This window comes from Lingula anatina, chromosome 10 (assembly GCF_051362555.1).
Source record: "Lingula anatina isolate TDL-2025a chromosome 10, LinAna3.0, whole genome shotgun sequence".
In the NCBI taxonomy this organism is placed as follows: domain Eukaryota; kingdom Metazoa; phylum Brachiopoda; class Lingulata; order Lingulida; family Lingulidae; genus Lingula; species Lingula anatina.
Window position 1 is genome coordinate 4,227,579 of NC_141776.1, and position 17,253 is coordinate 4,244,831.

General features: G+C 37.3%; 2 protein-coding genes across 2 annotated transcripts; both read left to right on the forward strand.

Annotated features, from left to right (window-relative positions):
• The first annotated feature begins 1,775 nt into the window (after window positions 1-1,775).
• Window positions 1,776-7,918, forward strand: LOC106167122 (profilin-A). Its single transcript, XM_013545824.2, has 4 exons — window positions 1,776-1,971; window positions 3,093-3,264; window positions 4,503-4,605; window positions 5,344-7,918. The coding sequence occupies exons 1-3, from the start codon at window positions 1,864-1,866 to the stop codon at window positions 4,598-4,600; spliced, it is 378 nt and encodes a 125-aa protein (XP_013401278.1). The 5' UTR covers window positions 1,776-1,863; the 3' UTR covers window positions 4,601-4,605; window positions 5,344-7,918.
• A 4,020-nt stretch (window positions 7,919-11,938) lies between these two features.
• On the forward strand, window positions 11,939-16,446 carry LOC147759420 (profilin-3-like). The gene is made up of 4 exons (XM_086996601.1): window positions 11,939-12,182; window positions 14,277-14,454; window positions 14,834-14,935; window positions 15,503-16,446. Exons 1-3 carry the CDS (start codon window positions 12,075-12,077, stop codon window positions 14,929-14,931), a joined length of 384 nt encoding a protein of 127 aa, XP_086852727.1. The 5' UTR covers window positions 11,939-12,074; the 3' UTR covers window positions 14,932-14,935; window positions 15,503-16,446.
• The last annotated feature ends 807 nt before the right edge of the window (window positions 16,447-17,253 follow it).

A 17,253-nucleotide genomic window follows, 5' to 3' on the forward strand; every position in this document is an offset into this window, starting at 1 on the left:
AGCCTACTGCGCTAAAAGGGTATTAAGAGATGTGCATTCATTATACTGACACATTTTGTCCTCAGCCTCAAGTATATTTTTCACAGTGCCTGATAAAGAAGGTTGTGCACATTACTATAGGCCTATTACAGAATGCAGTTTTGCCGTGAATCGCGTAAAACTTTTGACTGTGCAATGTCACCATTAGTCTACCTAATCCCTGATGTAACTGAATTGAGAATTTTATTTATGCCTTAGGGGGATAATAACTCTTCTTATGAGATCTATATTTCACAATAAAAACATGTGTGAAGAACTCATAGTAATATAATATATTCTGTTTTACCACAAAAACGGCAGTAATAGCTATTATTCTGATATCTGAGCTTGTCTTTAGACCACGTGACCTCCATAGATGGCTATACTATCTGCAGCACTACTGCACAAAAAATAAATAAATAAATAAATAAATAAATAAATAAATAAAAACTTTTTAGAAAAAAAAACAGGGACTAACTTTGAATGTAAAAATGGATTCATTAACCATTGGTAAGTATGGGAAAATTGTTGTTTACTCCAGGAAAATTCATTTTTTTGGTCAAAACGAAGAGTTACTATCCCTTTAAAAATTACAAAAACATCAAACAACTGAAAATAATGACCTGCGCCAAAGGACGCAACGATGTTTTTTTTTTTTTTTTTTTTTTTTTTTTTTTTTTTTTTTTTTTTTGAAAGCCAGTGACAATCTATTACTAATTTATTGCATTATTTAAAATTATTTAAGTAAACATTCTAGATATTTCCTGGGACGTTACACATTGACAAGTTGCAAATTTTGTGAGATGTTGTTGCTAGCGACAGCGACGAAGGTTTAAAATCCATTTATTTATTTATTTATTTATTTATTTATTTATTTATTTATTTATTTATTTGTATCAGAGCAGATAATTTTTCAGTTATTAATTTGCAAGACTGATGTAAGTTATTATAAGTTCCACTTGCTCAAACTCTTCTTCCGCTCGCTAAATTTTGTTTAAAATTTAAAAAAGATGTTAAAGGGACCTAGACTCAAGTCTATAGGCCTATATTGAGAATCAGTGTAGCCTATTCTTTTATTCTTATTCCTTCAAACAAACCCTTCGGTTAACATTTTTTTATCGGATTGCAGGCTGTTACCAAATGACTTTAACTGAAGGCAGTAAAGGACCTGAAGGGCCTTTTTTCTAGCTTTCCATGCACTGCTCGCTGACTGCTTCTCTTTATTTCGAATGGCCTGGATAGGAATGAACAGGTTAATCGCGAAGGGGCGTGGGTGACTGTCAGTCTGACCCCGTCTCTTAGCAACCGCGTGACCCAATATCCACACTTTAAGCAGCTTTAACATTAACAAATATGATCGTAAAATACAAATTTTAATTTCTGTTAATAGCTTTTTGTTTGTTTTTGTTATACTTTCTGCAGTCAAATTGCACCAGTTGTCAGTGTGGACAGAGTGAGCAAAAGTTTTTAAAAAACCACTTCTTGCGGAAGTGGATTGATGTCATTGCCGGTCCCCTTCTTGTTGAAGTGTAAGCCCCAAAGCCCACCGGCTTGAACTATTTTCTCGATCTAAAAAAAATAGTCCAAAAAATTAGACTATCTTTTATTAAAAAAGACACACAATTAAAAAATATGATTGTTTTTATAATAATATAATACTTTTTATAGTGTTTTGATTCTACAGTTAATCATGGCAATCAGAAATAAATGAAATGAAAAACAGATATTAGGCCTGCACATGAATATCAGTCAGACATCTTAACCGCATCACATATAGGTCTTTTACTTCCTGAAACGTGAGGTGCAGTCTGCAATTTACAGGAGAAACTATTGAAGTCTGACAAGATGTCTTGGGACGCTTATACCGACCAATTGAAACAACAGGGTTGCGAACATGCTGCGATTGTGGGATTAGACGGCAACCCGTGGACAACACAAAGTCCTAACTTTATTGTAAGTTTCATTGATTTATATAAACGACACGTTGAGGAAAGCCGGTTGAGGATGGGTCATTAGTTTTTGGTTTAGAGTGCCTTAGTATAAAAGGACCGTTTTGGCATTGTTAATCAGGTTATTAAATAAAGAACACGAAAGTTAAAGGAGAGGTGTAAGTTAATTAGGGGCATTCTTAAGTTCATGTCTCAGTCATTCGTTGCAACTGACAGTGCGGAAGTGTTCGCACCCCACCCACTATATAACATAATGTTTTTGATTATTTCTAATATATAAATGTACTTATTTGGGAACGAGCAAACTTATTTCGACGAATGAGAATACCAAATGGGTGTCTTGTGTCTGATTCTAGTTTTAGTAAACGGTGAGTGGATCGATTGCAATCCCTTTTGTAAAATCAGAGACATTGAATAAAGTCGACACAAGGGTGGGGGGAGAGAAATCGGAGACAAGTGGGTGAGATTTGGTGTTGTGTTGAGGTAGATCATAGATGGCATTGTTGACCAGAGATTGGTTTCATGTATGGATTGCAGGCCTGTAGCAAGCAATTTCAAAAGGGGGGTTCTTTTTTCTGAAAAAGTGGACCTTTTCCCATAAAAACTTCATGTACCTAGATCAAATTTTACTCAGAGTGGACCATTTCCCAGCAATGTTCCAGTTCTTTGGAACCCCTGAACCCCCCCTCCCCCTGGCTACGGGCCTGGATTGTCCTCTTGGCCCAAGAAGTTAAATGCAGAGACATTTTGCCTTAAAGCCACTGCATGGGATTTTCCTGCCAAAATGAATTTTAATTTCAAGAAGATATCTCCACGCATTTGAAAACCTTTCTGCGTACTTTTTGTGCTGTACACAAGCAAGGCAGATAAGTAGGTCAATTTGTGACCAAAAATTAGTTGTGCAGTTTCCAGGTGGTTTCATGGCTGATCAAGTGATTAATTCCGATTATCCGCTGGCATGTTAACTTAATTTGAGTTATATCAGAATATAGTAGAAGTGGTTAATCCACGCTCTAGTCAAATTTATCTTTAATAGCAAGCCACACACTACATCTCTGCCTCAACCTGCCTAGTATAGGGATAATAGGTACACATTTAAAGAATTTATTTTTTACATTTTTTCAGATAACCCAAGCGGAAGCTTTAAAAATAATTCAAGGTTATCAGGATCAAAGTAATTTTCAGGCATCTGGAATAATCTTAGGTGGTGAGAAATTTATGTTTCTTAGACTAGATGGTCAGTGTATCGCAGGGAAAAAAGGAAGTAGGCCTATAGCCATAAGGAAAATCAATACAGGTGAGTATCCCCATAGTTCTACTTTGTGGTAAACCTACCTCTTGCATTATGTTATAACCACCTAACTTCATATAAGATGACTTCAAAGACAAGTTTCTGCTGTGCTTGTCAGCATTTGAAACTAAAAATGTATGCTCTCTTCCTCCCAATCCTGCCTTATCTTGCTTGCTTTAATGTGAAGTTATAGGACCATGGGTCAAGGCTATCCTAAGAGAACCACTGGTCATCATTTGGAAAGCCACTGACCTCAAGACTCGCTATATTTCCAAAGAAGGCTGCATTAAGAAATACAGGGTGTCGTGGTGTCAACCCCCACCAAAAATGCTCTTTGGCTGTCTATTACTCCTATGTTTTGTTTTGATTTAGATATTTATTGACACACACTAAAGTTTAATTAGTTAAAATGAAGAAAAAAAAAAGAATAACAGAATAACGTGGCATAATAGAAATATGGTCTAAGAACAAGTTGCAGGCAGTCAGAAATGAATACAATCTTTGGAATGCCCTTCATTTCATGTACATCTGTAGCAATTCATCTATACCAGCAGCACCAACTGATTCCCTGATGGTGTCCTCACCTCCACAAACAAGGTCCCTGCAAGGGGCCTAGCAATTCAACCTTGGAGCCAAGATTTTATCCATTTAATGGTGTTTGTGGAGGCGGGCAGCTCAGTTAGTCTGCTGATCATCAGTTCGGAATGCGCTCTTAGATCAACCCAACCCCACGGGACTCTTGCTGAATGCAATGTGATTAACAGAAAGACACTTCTCTCTTAGCAGCTAGGGTGTGATAAATTTTTTGTGTGGTTGGCTTTGGGAAGCTGATTTCACTTTGTTTTGAGTGCAACCAAAGGCTCTATTCCCATAGATTTTAGATCGATCTATCCCCGCGGGGAGTCTCACTAGATTACTTTCAGATAATCCGACTTAAATGTCCGTCCCGCCTACTACAAGCTGTAAGAGGGTAATTAACTTTCGTGTTCGCCCGGCTGACAGCTATTTAGCGTGAACCCCCAGGGAGTTAGATTGATCTAAAGTAGGTCGATCTAATCTATGGAAATGGGGTGAAAGGCACATGGAATTGTAGTTAAGAATTTTAGTTTTAACTTGCTCGAGGTATGTTATTAACATAATCTGATTACATTCAGCAAGAGTCCCCGTGGAGTTGGATTAATCAACATACATATTGTTTCATTGGGAATGGACCCTTAGTCATACTTTATACACTGTTTTTGCAGCCCTTGTGATCGGTGTTGGGTCTGAGTCGACTCAGCCAGGAACGCTCAGAACTGCTGTAGAAAAACAAGGAGACTATTTATCTTCACTAAATTACTGATGCAGGTAAGAGCTCGATCCAGAGGATTCATGTACTACTTTTGCATAATTGCACAGAAGATAAAGTGAGCTTATCATTTTCAAACTATATTAATCTTTTACTTTTAATATGTGTATAAAAAAGAAAGTGGTGTATTAGTAGTATCAGTATTCAGTTTTATCTTCCAGTGTGATGATGTAGAGAAATTAGACTTTGCTTTTGAGTTGATTTTCAGAATTGACTTCTTTTAACTTATGCAGGTGTTTTGTTGTTATTGCCAAACAGTTAAAAAGAATATGTAAAGAAAGTTTGTACATGTCATGTGAAGTAATTACTTGAAAAGTTTAAGCAATTTCAATATATTTCATTTTGTAAAGATTCTCATTATCTCAACTGGCAGAGATACACACAAAGTTGCTATAGAACTTGGATAAGAAACAATATATTGGACATCTTAATGTGACCTTGAATTTTACCTTTGATCGACTTTCCCTTGAAAATTGCACTTCTCATATTTACCAGCCCCTACTGCTCCACAATTAAAACCGATACATCCATAGCCACTGGTGCTTGAATGAGCTTAATCTTGCTGGTGGAGCAATATATAGGAGTTGGAATTGCTGCTCTGATCCTCTAGTTAATAATAATAATAATAATAATAATAATAATAATAATCACTTGTGGTACATTTTCAGGTGGAGTTCACCACTACCCTACACTGGGCTCTTTTCTTTCTCTAGCACTTGTCACATTTCTCATTTTAGGTTGATTGTTTTGCCATCCAAGCTGTGACTAAACCTCGGATGTTTTGCCAGCTAGTTTGTAACATAAACAGTTCAAAAAAGGAACAAACGAAAAAGACAAAAAGAAAAAAAAAATCTGAACAAACCATGGAAGAAGCTTAAAAACTTTGCACAGTGACCAATCATGATTGCTGGAACTTATTGAGTGGTGTTGAGAGCAAAAAGAAAAAAAATTAGGGGGGAAACATGAGGGATTCCATTAAGTAAAACTGGGCCACTTTCTGATCACACATTGTACAAGGATGTATTATAATTGTTATCATTATACATGAAGGATGACATGATTACTGTTTGCAGAAAAAAAAGGTCAATTCGACTGGTGTTTACGTTGGTAAAGGATAGTTTACAAAAAAACATGCCTAAATATTTGAATCATTTTTAGTGTCCTTTAAGTTCTCATGAAAAATTGTTAAAGAAAAACCAACTGAATATATATTTTGTTTTTCTATTATTTTCTTCCCATTCCTTTGTGAGATACGCGATATTTAGGCATGGGTTACATATTTACCTGTATATGTATATATATATATATATTCATATGTATAACATCTCTGCATGATTACAGTTCAGTTGCAATCCCATTCTCTTTAACAGAAACTATGCATTAATCACAATTCTTATTATGGCCACCAAGCTTTGCTTTTTGCTTGTAAGATGAACTCCTGTTTTTAAACAGCCTTAAATCTAAATTTAACGTAATGTGGAGATTCTAAGGCCTTTTGAATCTTAAAAGTATTTTAAAGCGTTAACTTTTCCTCAAGGAACAGCCGATCAGCATTGTTGCAGGATATCCTTTGCCTTAGCGATTTTTTTCCACAAGAGTCCCAGTGCCAGGGGTGCCTCCAAAAAAAAAAACCACCAGACCATGGGGAGTTTTAGAAGGGTGTTGTGTGTGTATTGTCAGCTGCAGCCACCGTCTCTTGTGGGGTTGTCAGGCGCTACAGTTACCAAGGAACTCCCAACTCTAGTGCCTGAAGAAAGAGAGTCCAGCATATGCGACTTCTACGTAGGGGCTGGGCACTGAGAGATTTGTGCATGAGAAAGTTGAATGTGTGCTGTTTGCTGTACTTCATGCTGACGGTTGTTTGTAAGATGGACCCTTCAGTCATATTACTTCTGTAGAATAGTGTTTCCCCCCCCCCATTTCCCCCTATATTAGAGAACTGGGCCTCTTTCTGTTCCAAGTTTCAGCAGGCTGATGTGGCCGTCTCTTCTCAAGTCTTCCTCACTGACATTCCACTAGTCCTCTGTATTAGGGAGCATTCCCATAAACCCATCATACTAGCTGGATCGATCCAACTCTGCCAGGATTCTCACTGTTGCATTCAGTACAAGTGGCTTACATGTCTGGCACGCCTAATCAAACTGCTAGGGGGTAATTAACGATAGTCAATTACCCCCTAGTTACGCAAAGGGGTGTGCCAGACAATTGAGCTGATTACACTGAAAACACTAGCAAGAAGCCCTGCAGAGTTAGATCGATCAAGCTTGTCTGATAGGTTTATGGGAACGCAGTCTTGGTGACCATCCGAATTCTCTTCTTGTTATTAAGGTAGCACGATGAAGAGGAGATTACCACTCTTATTAATTTTAACAGTGGTGGCGTTGTTATACTGGTGTGTATTGGTGCACAGTGAGAACATCGGAGCAACGGAAGAAGACTAAATACGCCATGAAATTATTGTTATACTTGGTTGCAACTGTCTTCCGTTGCTGCAATGCAAATGCACGCAGGAATGTGATATCATTTTACTTGGTAGTCTTATTTAGGGGCCAGAAAAAGCACAAATTCCTTCGCCTTTCATTATGGATAAGCAAGGTTGTAAGTCTCACAAATGTAGAAATCCCTTATCTGTATATGATGGCGATCAGTGAGTATGAATTAATTTCCACCATCTTTTCAATGTATTCCTGTATATTGTAATAAGAATTAAGACCAATGAAAACGACTATTTAGTTAATTGCTGAGACCTGTCTCTCTCTCTGTTTTTTTTTTTTTTTTTTTTTTTTTTTTTTTTTTCATTTACTTTTTCACTTAGACAAGAACTTCTACAATGGAAAAATTGTGATAATGCAAGGCGGAATCTTTTGTTTAGCTTTACTACTATTAGGTCAAGTTGTAAAGACAATGAATGGTAATGGATGATTAGAAAAGGTTAGAGTAGAAAATTCATATGTATGCCATAATTACCCCTATTGTCAGGGGTTGCCAACAGGATGTCAATCATTTTGAAGCCCCTCCCTCTGAAGTTTGGGTACTGTCAATCGCTTTTGAAGCCCTTCCCTTTGAAAGGCAAGGGTCATTAATGAAAATCACCATTATTGATTCAAAATTGAAGTGGTATGAATTAATGTGCAGTGTTTAAAGGGGTTACTCTATGCTTCCTTACATTTATTACACAGTAGTATAAACTGTTCTAACGAACGGCAATCTTTCAGCGCTTAATGTTATTCATGATGAATGAAAACTCGATGAACTGAGGTGATTGAAAACGTTTGTAACAAATTGGTGAATAAACTATTCTTAACCGGTTTAGTACTTGTTGTGTGGTACAGTCTCTTATTTGATACGGACTACCTCTTGGATGATCCTTAAAATAAATTGATAATGATAAATTAATAAAGAAAATAAAGCAAAGAGCGAAACGAGAGAAAAACAAATTTTTCATCCGAGTACCATAAAGGCTATATTCAAGTAAAATTGACTTCGTCCACTGTTAACATTTGACGAACTATTCCAATCAATCATTTCATAGTTGCCCGCCCCCTCTACTGCCACCCTGCAGGGCTCATTCCCAGTGAACGTGGTTTTACGTAGATCGACCCTACTCGCGTCGAATGCAGTGTGTTTAACATATAAACACACCTCTTCACTTTATCATCCTTGTATTTACATAACCACCAGCTTTTCTGTAACTATTCAAAACTAGGATAGGGGCTTGTGCAGTTGTAATCTGTTAATCTTATTGCATTCAGCAAGAGTCCCCACGGAGTTTGGCCGATCTACTTAGAACGGTAGTTTCAATGGGAATGAACCCTGCGACACGAATTTTGAACCTATCAGTTCTGATGTGTCCGTGCACGAACATAACCGTAGTTTGTCCCCACAGCGACAAAAGAAACCGAGAAAATAATGGCGAATTGCAGGAAAGGGGAGAGTCGAGAGCAGGGGTGGGTTGGGGGGGGGGGGAGGGGGTTGGGGGTTGTAGGTGACCTTTGCTCCAGGAGGAGCAGTTGGATCAAAGCAAGTAAATAATGACGTATAAATATTAACTGGTAGTAAAATAATCGAATTTACGATTGGCAAATATCCTGAGTTAACCAGATTACCAGCAGAAATTGACTTCTATTATCAGTTGTCAGAGCACGCCCCGAGTTGAGTTTACAGTGATATTCAGGGTCTCTACGACTCATTATGACGAGAAATGACATAACATTAAAACAATTCACGAACTACGTGGGATTAAAAAATTCATTCGGGGTGCGTTTTTCAAACCATAGCAAAAAAGTAAAACTGACATTCGAGAAGTACCGAAAAAGAAATTAAGAGCGTTAGTTTGAACTGATTCCCCTCGAAGGTAGGCCTAACCCTTCGTGTGCGTTCGGTCGCACTCAAAATGAAGTGAAAATTCAAAAAGCTTCCAAAAGCCGAGTGCACACACAAGTTATTCATCCACTAGCTGGCGAGAGTCCACTCGGAGTTGGATCGGTCTACGCAAAACGATAGTCACTTTGGGAATGCGCCCTAAGCCTTTGCTATGACAGAGCAAGTGGCTGAGTAGACTGTTGATATTAACTGTGAAAACCTTTACAATGTCCCCTCACCTCTGTCTTTGATAGACTGGAACTAAAACGGTTAAATTACCCCTAATTTATAAAGGTAGATAAAATATTTTATTTGGAACTATATAGAGGGATATATAATCGGTTCCGGGAAATAAACAAAACAGTCTTTGATTTCCAAAAAAGTTTTACTCCCTCTTCGGGGTTCTTCCCGTCTTTCTGACCACCAGGAATCATCTTGTATTATGTCTACGCTATGCAATGCCTATACCCTGTATACCGGTATAATATCGAATCTCTCCTGCCCTATGATAACCACATTAAATATGGCCTGGCCTCACTCGATAAGGCAGAGGCACGCGCCGTCATGCTTGGGCGACGCATCACTGCATGAACTCCGTCCTAGTCTCACGTGATGAGGCTTCCGTCAAACACGCTTAGCTTTTCGCGATAAAAATAAACGCTGAAATAGCGTTATCAGGCCTACCCAACTACCAGACTCGGCACCTAAAGATCCTGAATTAACCGGTATATCGGACCACACTACCCGTTTTCAAGGTGTGTGTCAGATCGCATTTCGGAGTATCAGCCAGAACACCGACAGGATGAGCCCTGGCATGCTCGGCTGTCACCTTGATTGGATAGTAAACGATTGTCGTAAAATCGCTATATGATTTTAAAACCGGGTGCATAATTTTGAAAACCACCTAGATGAACCTTAGACTGCCACATTAATCTAATACAATGCAAAAAAGCCCTATCAAAAGTGGTTAAAACATTCAAACCGAATGTCGTAAAGTCCCCATATATCCCCATAGAGACAATAAAATAGAGTACTCTAAAGTAAGAGTACAGTTTAAGGTTGTTCAGCCGAGCGTGGATGAGCCCGCAGTCGTGCTACAAAATTCGTTCTGGGGTATGATACTCCGAAATGCGATCTGACACACACCTTGAAAACGGGTAGCGTGGTCCGATATACCGGTTAATTCAGGATCCTTAGGTGCCGAGTCTGGTAGTTGGGTAGGCCTGGTTATCGTTCTAGGCTGTTCATTAATACTATATATGTCGCATATATAAAATACGGCAGGCATTTTTTTTTTCAAATGACGAGAAAGATATTTGTCTTATTACTGCTTGCCATATTATTATTATTATTATTATTATTATTATTATTATTATTATTATTATTATTGTGTGGAAAACGCACCGAGATCAAAGCTGCGTTGTGGTAGTTGTTACGGCATTGCAAATCAGACAGTAAAGCACATCTCTATTTGCCTGTTCAGTGTTTCCCTACCGTCTTGCTCTATCCTTGCTTTTCTAATTTTATTTATTTATTTATTTATTTATTTTTAAAAAGAGGAAGCGGTCGTTGAGCTTTCACCAAGAGCTCATCGTTCAGGTAGTATTCAATATGAGTGGATCGAAAAAGGCGGAGAGATCAAATGCTTGGAAGAAATATGTAATATGTGTGTGTGTGTGGGGGGGGGGGGGGGAGGAGGGAAAATAAATACATAAGGAGGGAGATGTAATTCTTTTTACATTTGCCTTTGATGCCCAAAGTAAACATTTTGCATTAGGCCCATGTAAGTACAATAATTACGTTTACGAAAGAAATTCACTTCAATCTCTAATCATGAGATCTCTGCCTTCGAAAGGAATTTCTTTAGAGAGGGAGGTGCCCTCTCTTCTCTTTTCTCTCTCTTCACATTCTTTTTACAAGCAAAACGAGACAAATATCAGAATACTGAGCAATTTCATATCCCTATAGCTTACACATCACAGAATACCGGTAAATTGTCCTCGCTCATCATTTTTCTTTTTGTCTCTTTTTCGCTAGACTTGAAAATAGGCTCAATTTTTGTTTCCCCTGGCAAAATCCTAGAAAATTCCTGAAAGCGCTCTCAGATCCGTCAAGTCCATTATTTAGCTAGTTGTCAGTTATTTGTAGGCTATTTGCTAGTAAAACAAACTATGATCAATAATAAATCGTTTGGTCAGGCGTCAAATATTAGTGTAGGCCTAATAGTTAGGTCCAAAAGCATCGGACTTTTTATGAAGCGCCCACATATTAGGCCTGTTTGCATTTATGCATTCAGAAAGGGCAATTTTTAAGGGGCCTGCGTTTCGCCCGACACACTGAAAGATCCACTAAACCCATACACATTAGCAGCTCGTGTGCGCTCTTGGGAATATTGGATAAACAATTGCAACCTCAAACGATATAACGCATCTGAAGAATTTAATGCTTAGAAGAAAAGCACGTTGACACTCCCTTTTAAAAGTTTTCTTCTTCTTTTTTTTTCACTGACTGATCCAGGTCTGGCTTAAGGGGGGGGGGGGGGGGGGCGGGACACAAAGAATGATATTTTTTTCTGAAAAGAAAAATAATAATAGGGCAATTTTACTGTAATACGTGGAAAACAGAGCTAGACGGGAAGATTTTTTTTAGTTTTGACTCATTTCTCATTTTGCTTGTTATTTTTTTTAAATTTCCTTTTTAAATTTTATTCTTAAAAAAAAATTTATTCATTTATTCAATTTATTTTTTGAGGGGGGGGGGTTGAAGGAAGAAGTCGGGTAGGCCTACTTAATTGAGATGGAGGGTGTAACTGGCTCGCTAGAAGTGCACGTAGTCTGCTCTTAGCGCGTTCATTGATAAAGCGCCTACCAAGAAATTAAAGCCCCTAGACATGTACACGCGCAGCCGAGTCTAGGAGGAGCCATCTGGCAGACACAGTCTCTCAGTTGCTGTACTCGGTTGCAAGCCAAGCTTCTACCTACTTCTCGTTCAAGATCACGCTATTTCTCGAGCTGCACCCGGCAAGTGAAATCAGGGCTCGGAATTTTAGCCATTTATAGACTTCCATTTTTTATTGACCAAGGACTGATCAGAACCAACCGTAATTATGTCGTGGGACAGCTATCTCGACAACATACTAAGTTCAGGATGCTTTGCCAACGCAGCAATCATAGGTTTAAACGGATCTATTTATACGAAGACGCCCAACTTCAACGTAGGTTTCACTGCATGCTTCTGCCGGCTTTGCGTCTGGTTTTGACCAAATATGGACTTTTCTGTTATTATTTCTGAGGGAATATTGTTTCTTGTCAAACTGGAATCTAACCCATGGCCTTTTTGAATCTGTTTTTGTCTAAACTTAGTGCATGCATTATGATTCTACTGTCACTCGCTCCTCTCTTCTTCCAATGTACTTAAAAATTAACAGCACGTTCATGTAGATCTATGCTATTAGATATCAAGTTTTTACCAGTAAGGCTCATTAGCGTCACCTACATCCGGTCAAATTGGCCAGACTGTAGCAGACGACGAGGTGATCAGCGAACTCTAGTTACCACTTGGATTTTTAACCAATAATCAAAACTTTTTAAATGACAGTCATTTTGAATTTATATGAGGTCTCATATTTTATAACAAAACGATGATAAATTTCTGTAGTTTTCTTTACATGGGCCCTAATTACATTAGTCTATACCAAAAAAACTTTGGAGAAATTCCAATTAAGTAATTCTCAAAAGGCATGGGATTGCATGTTATATCTTGAACCCTGCCAGCTGCATGGGTCAGTTGGATGGATTCACAACCGGTTGATCCCCAGACTAACTAGTCCACAGATCAAATATGGTGGGGACTTGACAATGGATTTCCGCCATCCCAGCAGTGGGAGAGCAATTGAATCTTGGCATGCTTTTAAGTGGGTGGTGCCATATTTGATCTGTGGACTAGTTAGTCCTCGCGTAGACTGGTTCTGAATGTCCCCTGTGACATCAAGCGTAAACTACAGGATAGGGATATGCCCCCTTGAAATGTTTAGCATATTTTTTGCAGGGAAAGGTGTTCTATTAGTAAAACATATTTTAGTGTTTGTTTGTAGGATTTTTTCATTGTATCACAATTTCAGCTCTGTACAGTATTGTACACAAAAAATTAAGCCTTGTAAATGAACCAATTAAATTTTGGCCTAAATATGTTTTGAAATTAGCCCTTGGCCATCCATCTCAGTGGCTTTTATCTGTATTTAACATGGTGGCTAAGAGTAAAAATGCCTCCAGATCATGTGGTCCTTGTCTTTGTCAAAAGGTGTTATTTGTGTACCAACATGCATATTGCTACAGGTAGTTCCAATTAATAGACATTGTAATCATTATCTCATTAGAGGATACTAGTACATGGTTCTTCTGGCTTGTGAGATTCATTAATGGTCTGGGTCCTTCATTTTTCACAAAAAATTAGAAAATTGGTCTTATATAACCTTTAAACCAATTTTAATCAATGAAATCAAATTAATTAACCAATTAAAATCTGAAAATGTCAGAACCTTCTTTAACCTAGATATATCAGTAGTAGCCCAGTGAAATGAAATGTTTCCCCTGTTTAATGACAAAGGTATGTCTGATGTTTGAGACCAGTACTTCCTTGTACAGGTGAAAGTTGATATTATTACTCAGTGCTTTCTGTGTGGTATGTAGTAACTTCTTCAGGTGGCCATATAGTACTGTGGTTGTTATTATTATTATTATTGTTGTTGTTGTTGTTGTTGTTGTTATAGTACTGTGGTTATTATTATTATTATTGTTGTTGTTGTTGTTGTTGTTGTTATTATTATTATTATTATTATTGTTATTATTATTATTATTTGTTGGTGGGTCTGTGGCACAGTGGGCACAGCTGTCCTCCTTTATTTTGCTACATATACCCCTTTCTCCATAATAATAATAATAATAATAATAATAATAATAATAATAATTAATTCAGTTCTGTACAGTACATACTTGTAAGTCTTAAGAAGAAAACTGAGACAAAAATACAGATTCTTCTTAATGTTATCATTGCACCCCTCTTAATTTTTGTTCACTTTTTATTTTCTACATCGTACCATATTTAAAAGCCTTTTTGATTTCAAATAATTTTACTTGTAATTGATGTCACAAAATAGCATCAAATAAATGTTGGAAGGCATGTAATATGGAACCTAGGCTAAATGTGTCCCAAGCTGCGCTCCCTCTCTGTTGTTTCTTTACAATTTCACAATATGTTTATCAATAATTCTTGTTCACAGAAGGACCTTTTTTCTTATTTTTCTTTTTAGATTTCACCAGATGAATTAGCGACCATCTCATATTCATTATCTAGTGGGAATTTTGATTCACTTTTTGCAAATGGCCTCCATGCAAATGGTGTGAAATATGTCTTCCTACGGGGAGATGGGGAGTTTTTAATGGGGAAAAAGGGGGGCATCTTCATCAGTATACAGAAAGCTCAACAATGTAAGTATAGTACATTGAAATAGGATTTTTGTCATCTCATGTGTAAGAATTTTGAAAGAAGTATGTTATTTCTAAACAGATTAAACGTTTTCCAATGAGGCTTCAGGGGCGGATCAGGAAGACTGGTAATTGTCTTACAGTCTTCCAAATTATCCATCCTCCATTTTTGACCGTTTTTCAAAAAAAAAAAAAAAAAAAAAAAAAAAAAAAAAAAAAAAAAATGCCTGTCAATGTAAACTTGAAAAATTTTGACTGTCTTCCAGAAGACCCTACTTTGTTTAGTCTTTCCTGTAAACATCCACGTAAAATTTCTTCTCCAACAGTTTTTTGTCTTTCTAGTGGTTGCCTTCACATAAATTCTGTCTTTGTCATCTTTCAGGTCTTGTTATTGGTGAAACTAAAGAGGGGGAAACTGCCGAGAAAGCAAATGTAGCCTGTTGTAGAATGAAAGACTATCTGAAAAGTGTGGGTTATTAAATAGGTAAGGAAAAAGCACAATGCCAGAAAATAATGATGATAATAGGAATAATAATGATATTAATTATTAACATACTAGAATGAGCAAGATATGTATTTGTTTGCAAAATTATTTTAAGTTTATGAGGAATTTTTATTGAGTGGATTCAGTATTTTGCTTAGACCTGGCAGGGGGTGGGACCTGGCAGGGGGTGGGGACCGATAAGGGGTAGGGCCTGGCAGGGGTTGGGGATTGGCAGGTGGTGGGGCCTGGCAGGGGGTAGCGATTGGCAGGGGTTAGGGTCTGGTAGGGGGTGGAGACCAGTATGGGGTGGGGACTCTGGAAGGGGGTGGGTACTGGTAGAGGGTGGAGGCTGGTAAGGGGTGGAGACTTACAGGCATCAGTGATTGAGGGGTGGGGGAACCTCAGAAGTTAAGAAAGCAGCATGTGCCTTTTCTCCCTAGCATCCTTACTGAGTGTAAGAATTTGTTTTGTAAACAGCCATTTGTTTTGAACCCCATGCAGATTTATATTGATAGACCATAGATACTGGGATACCAAATTACGTTTCTTCTTGTTTATTTTTTTCAGGATTATTTTTAGGTCAAGTTAACATGCCTGAGTTACTTAAAAGAGATCATACAGATTTGAAAATTTTGATTAAAAAATATTCACCCAGAAGTGGGAAGGATGTGAAATGAACTTGGGACATGGCTCCGACAATGGTGTAAATTTGAAAGAAACTTGTTGAAGAAGGGAAGAGGAAGCTTCACGACCTTGACCATGTTATCGTGCAGGAAGAGTTTCTTTTATCTATCTATATCTATATCTATATACATATGGTGTTGACTTTTGTGGGGAAAGAAAAAGTGTTGACTCAAGTTTTTTTAAAGGCATACTGGGCAAATTATTGGTGCTAAATTTTCTTTTGAGATTGATTAGGATCTAGTTTGTTGATTGACTTATGTCCAGATATAGGGCTTTCTGGCTAATTTTTTAATGGTAATATTGTGCCATTGTAAGCCTGATTGCATCCCATTTTTTTCTTCATTCAACGAATGCAGTTCAGCCAGTCACATGCTATTTATAAATTATGTGATGGTTTTTAAATTTAATCAAACAAACAAAAAAAAAAAAAAAAAAAAAAAAAAAAAATTATACAAATCTATTGCCCCTTATGCCTTTAAGGTTAAGAAACCAGATCTGAATATGGCCAGGAACGGCTGTGTGCAAATATCGAATGCTTTATTTTTATTTCTTTTTATAATATCAAAAGCATTTAGTCATTTTTATTTCTTTTTATACGCATTTTACAAGAATATTATTGTTGTGCCAACATTTGCTTGTAGGTAAAATTAGCCAGCTAGGTTTTGTTCTGTGAACGCACTTATCTTTAGGGTGAAACCTTTTCCATATCATTTTGTAAGTTTTAGCCATACTGTAAGTTAGCCTTATGGGTGTGACCAAATGTCATATATCATGTGATTGACATAATGCAATGAGAGATTCTCTAAATAAATGAGTCTTCAACTTTTTGAGTTGCGATAATTACTCTTTAAGTATTGCTTTGTAGTTTGAGAAGACTGATACTTGATATTGAAGCGTAGAGCCTGTAAATCAACAATGCTCACCGCTCTAACTACATGGTTGGTCAAAGAAAAATGTACGCAGATGGATTTCCCAGTTTTCTGAATATATGTATTTATCATATGTATCTTTCTGCTCAGATTTCCGTGGTTTGTGTTTGGGAAACTTCTCATTGTGAGGTATGCAGTTTAAGAATCTGATCGGTTCAAGATTGCCTGTATTTTGCCAATAACGCCCTTTATAGTTTTAGCGCCACCTATATTAGGTCACATTGAGAAAAAAATCACTTTTTTTTCGTTGCCTTAACTCAGAGGGTCACATATATAAGTCCCTTTACCATTGTGCCTAGTAACTAAGTTGAAACAATGACAGTATTCTGTGGATCTGAAGCCTGAATTTTTTTTTTTTCATTTTTGTTATTAAAAACATTGTGAATCACTACTAATAGTGAATTTTATGAAAGTGATTAAACTTGGGTATTTATGTTATGACTGTGGTAATATGACAGTAAGAAGAATAATAAAGCATCATCTGTCCCATTGCATTTAGACTATACTTTTGAAAAATAGAATTAAAATCCTAGGCTTCGTTCACATGCAATGTCTATTTTCTAAATTCTATTTTCTATTCGCGGCATGTGTTGTGATCACCGTCTGTGCCCTGAATATCCCGCCGCGTAATTACTGGCAGCGCGAGCCAGTTACTATAAGTTACAGACCGTGATCATAAGATAGCGCGAATAGAAAAAAGAATTT

Coding starts and splice junctions, on each gene's coding strand:
- LOC106167122 (XM_013545824.2), top strand. CDS start 1,864: ATGTCTTGGGACGCTTATACCGACCAATTGAAACAACAGGGTTGCGAA. Junction 1,972..3,092: donor CACAAAGTCCTAACTTTATT/GTAAGTTTCATT, acceptor ACATTTTTTCAG/ATAACCCAAGCGGAAGCTTT. Junction 3,265..4,502: donor CATAAGGAAAATCAATACAG/GTGAGTATCCCC, acceptor CTGTTTTTGCAG/CCCTTGTGATCGGTGTTGGG.
- LOC147759420 (XM_086996601.1), top strand. CDS start 12,075: ATGTCGTGGGACAGCTATCTCGACAACATACTAAGTTCAGGATGCTTT. Junction 12,183..14,276: donor CGAAGACGCCCAACTTCAAC/GTAGGTTTCACT, acceptor TTTTCTTTTTAG/ATTTCACCAGATGAATTAGC. Junction 14,455..14,833: donor TATACAGAAAGCTCAACAAT/GTAAGTATAGTA, acceptor GTCATCTTTCAG/GTCTTGTTATTGGTGAAACT.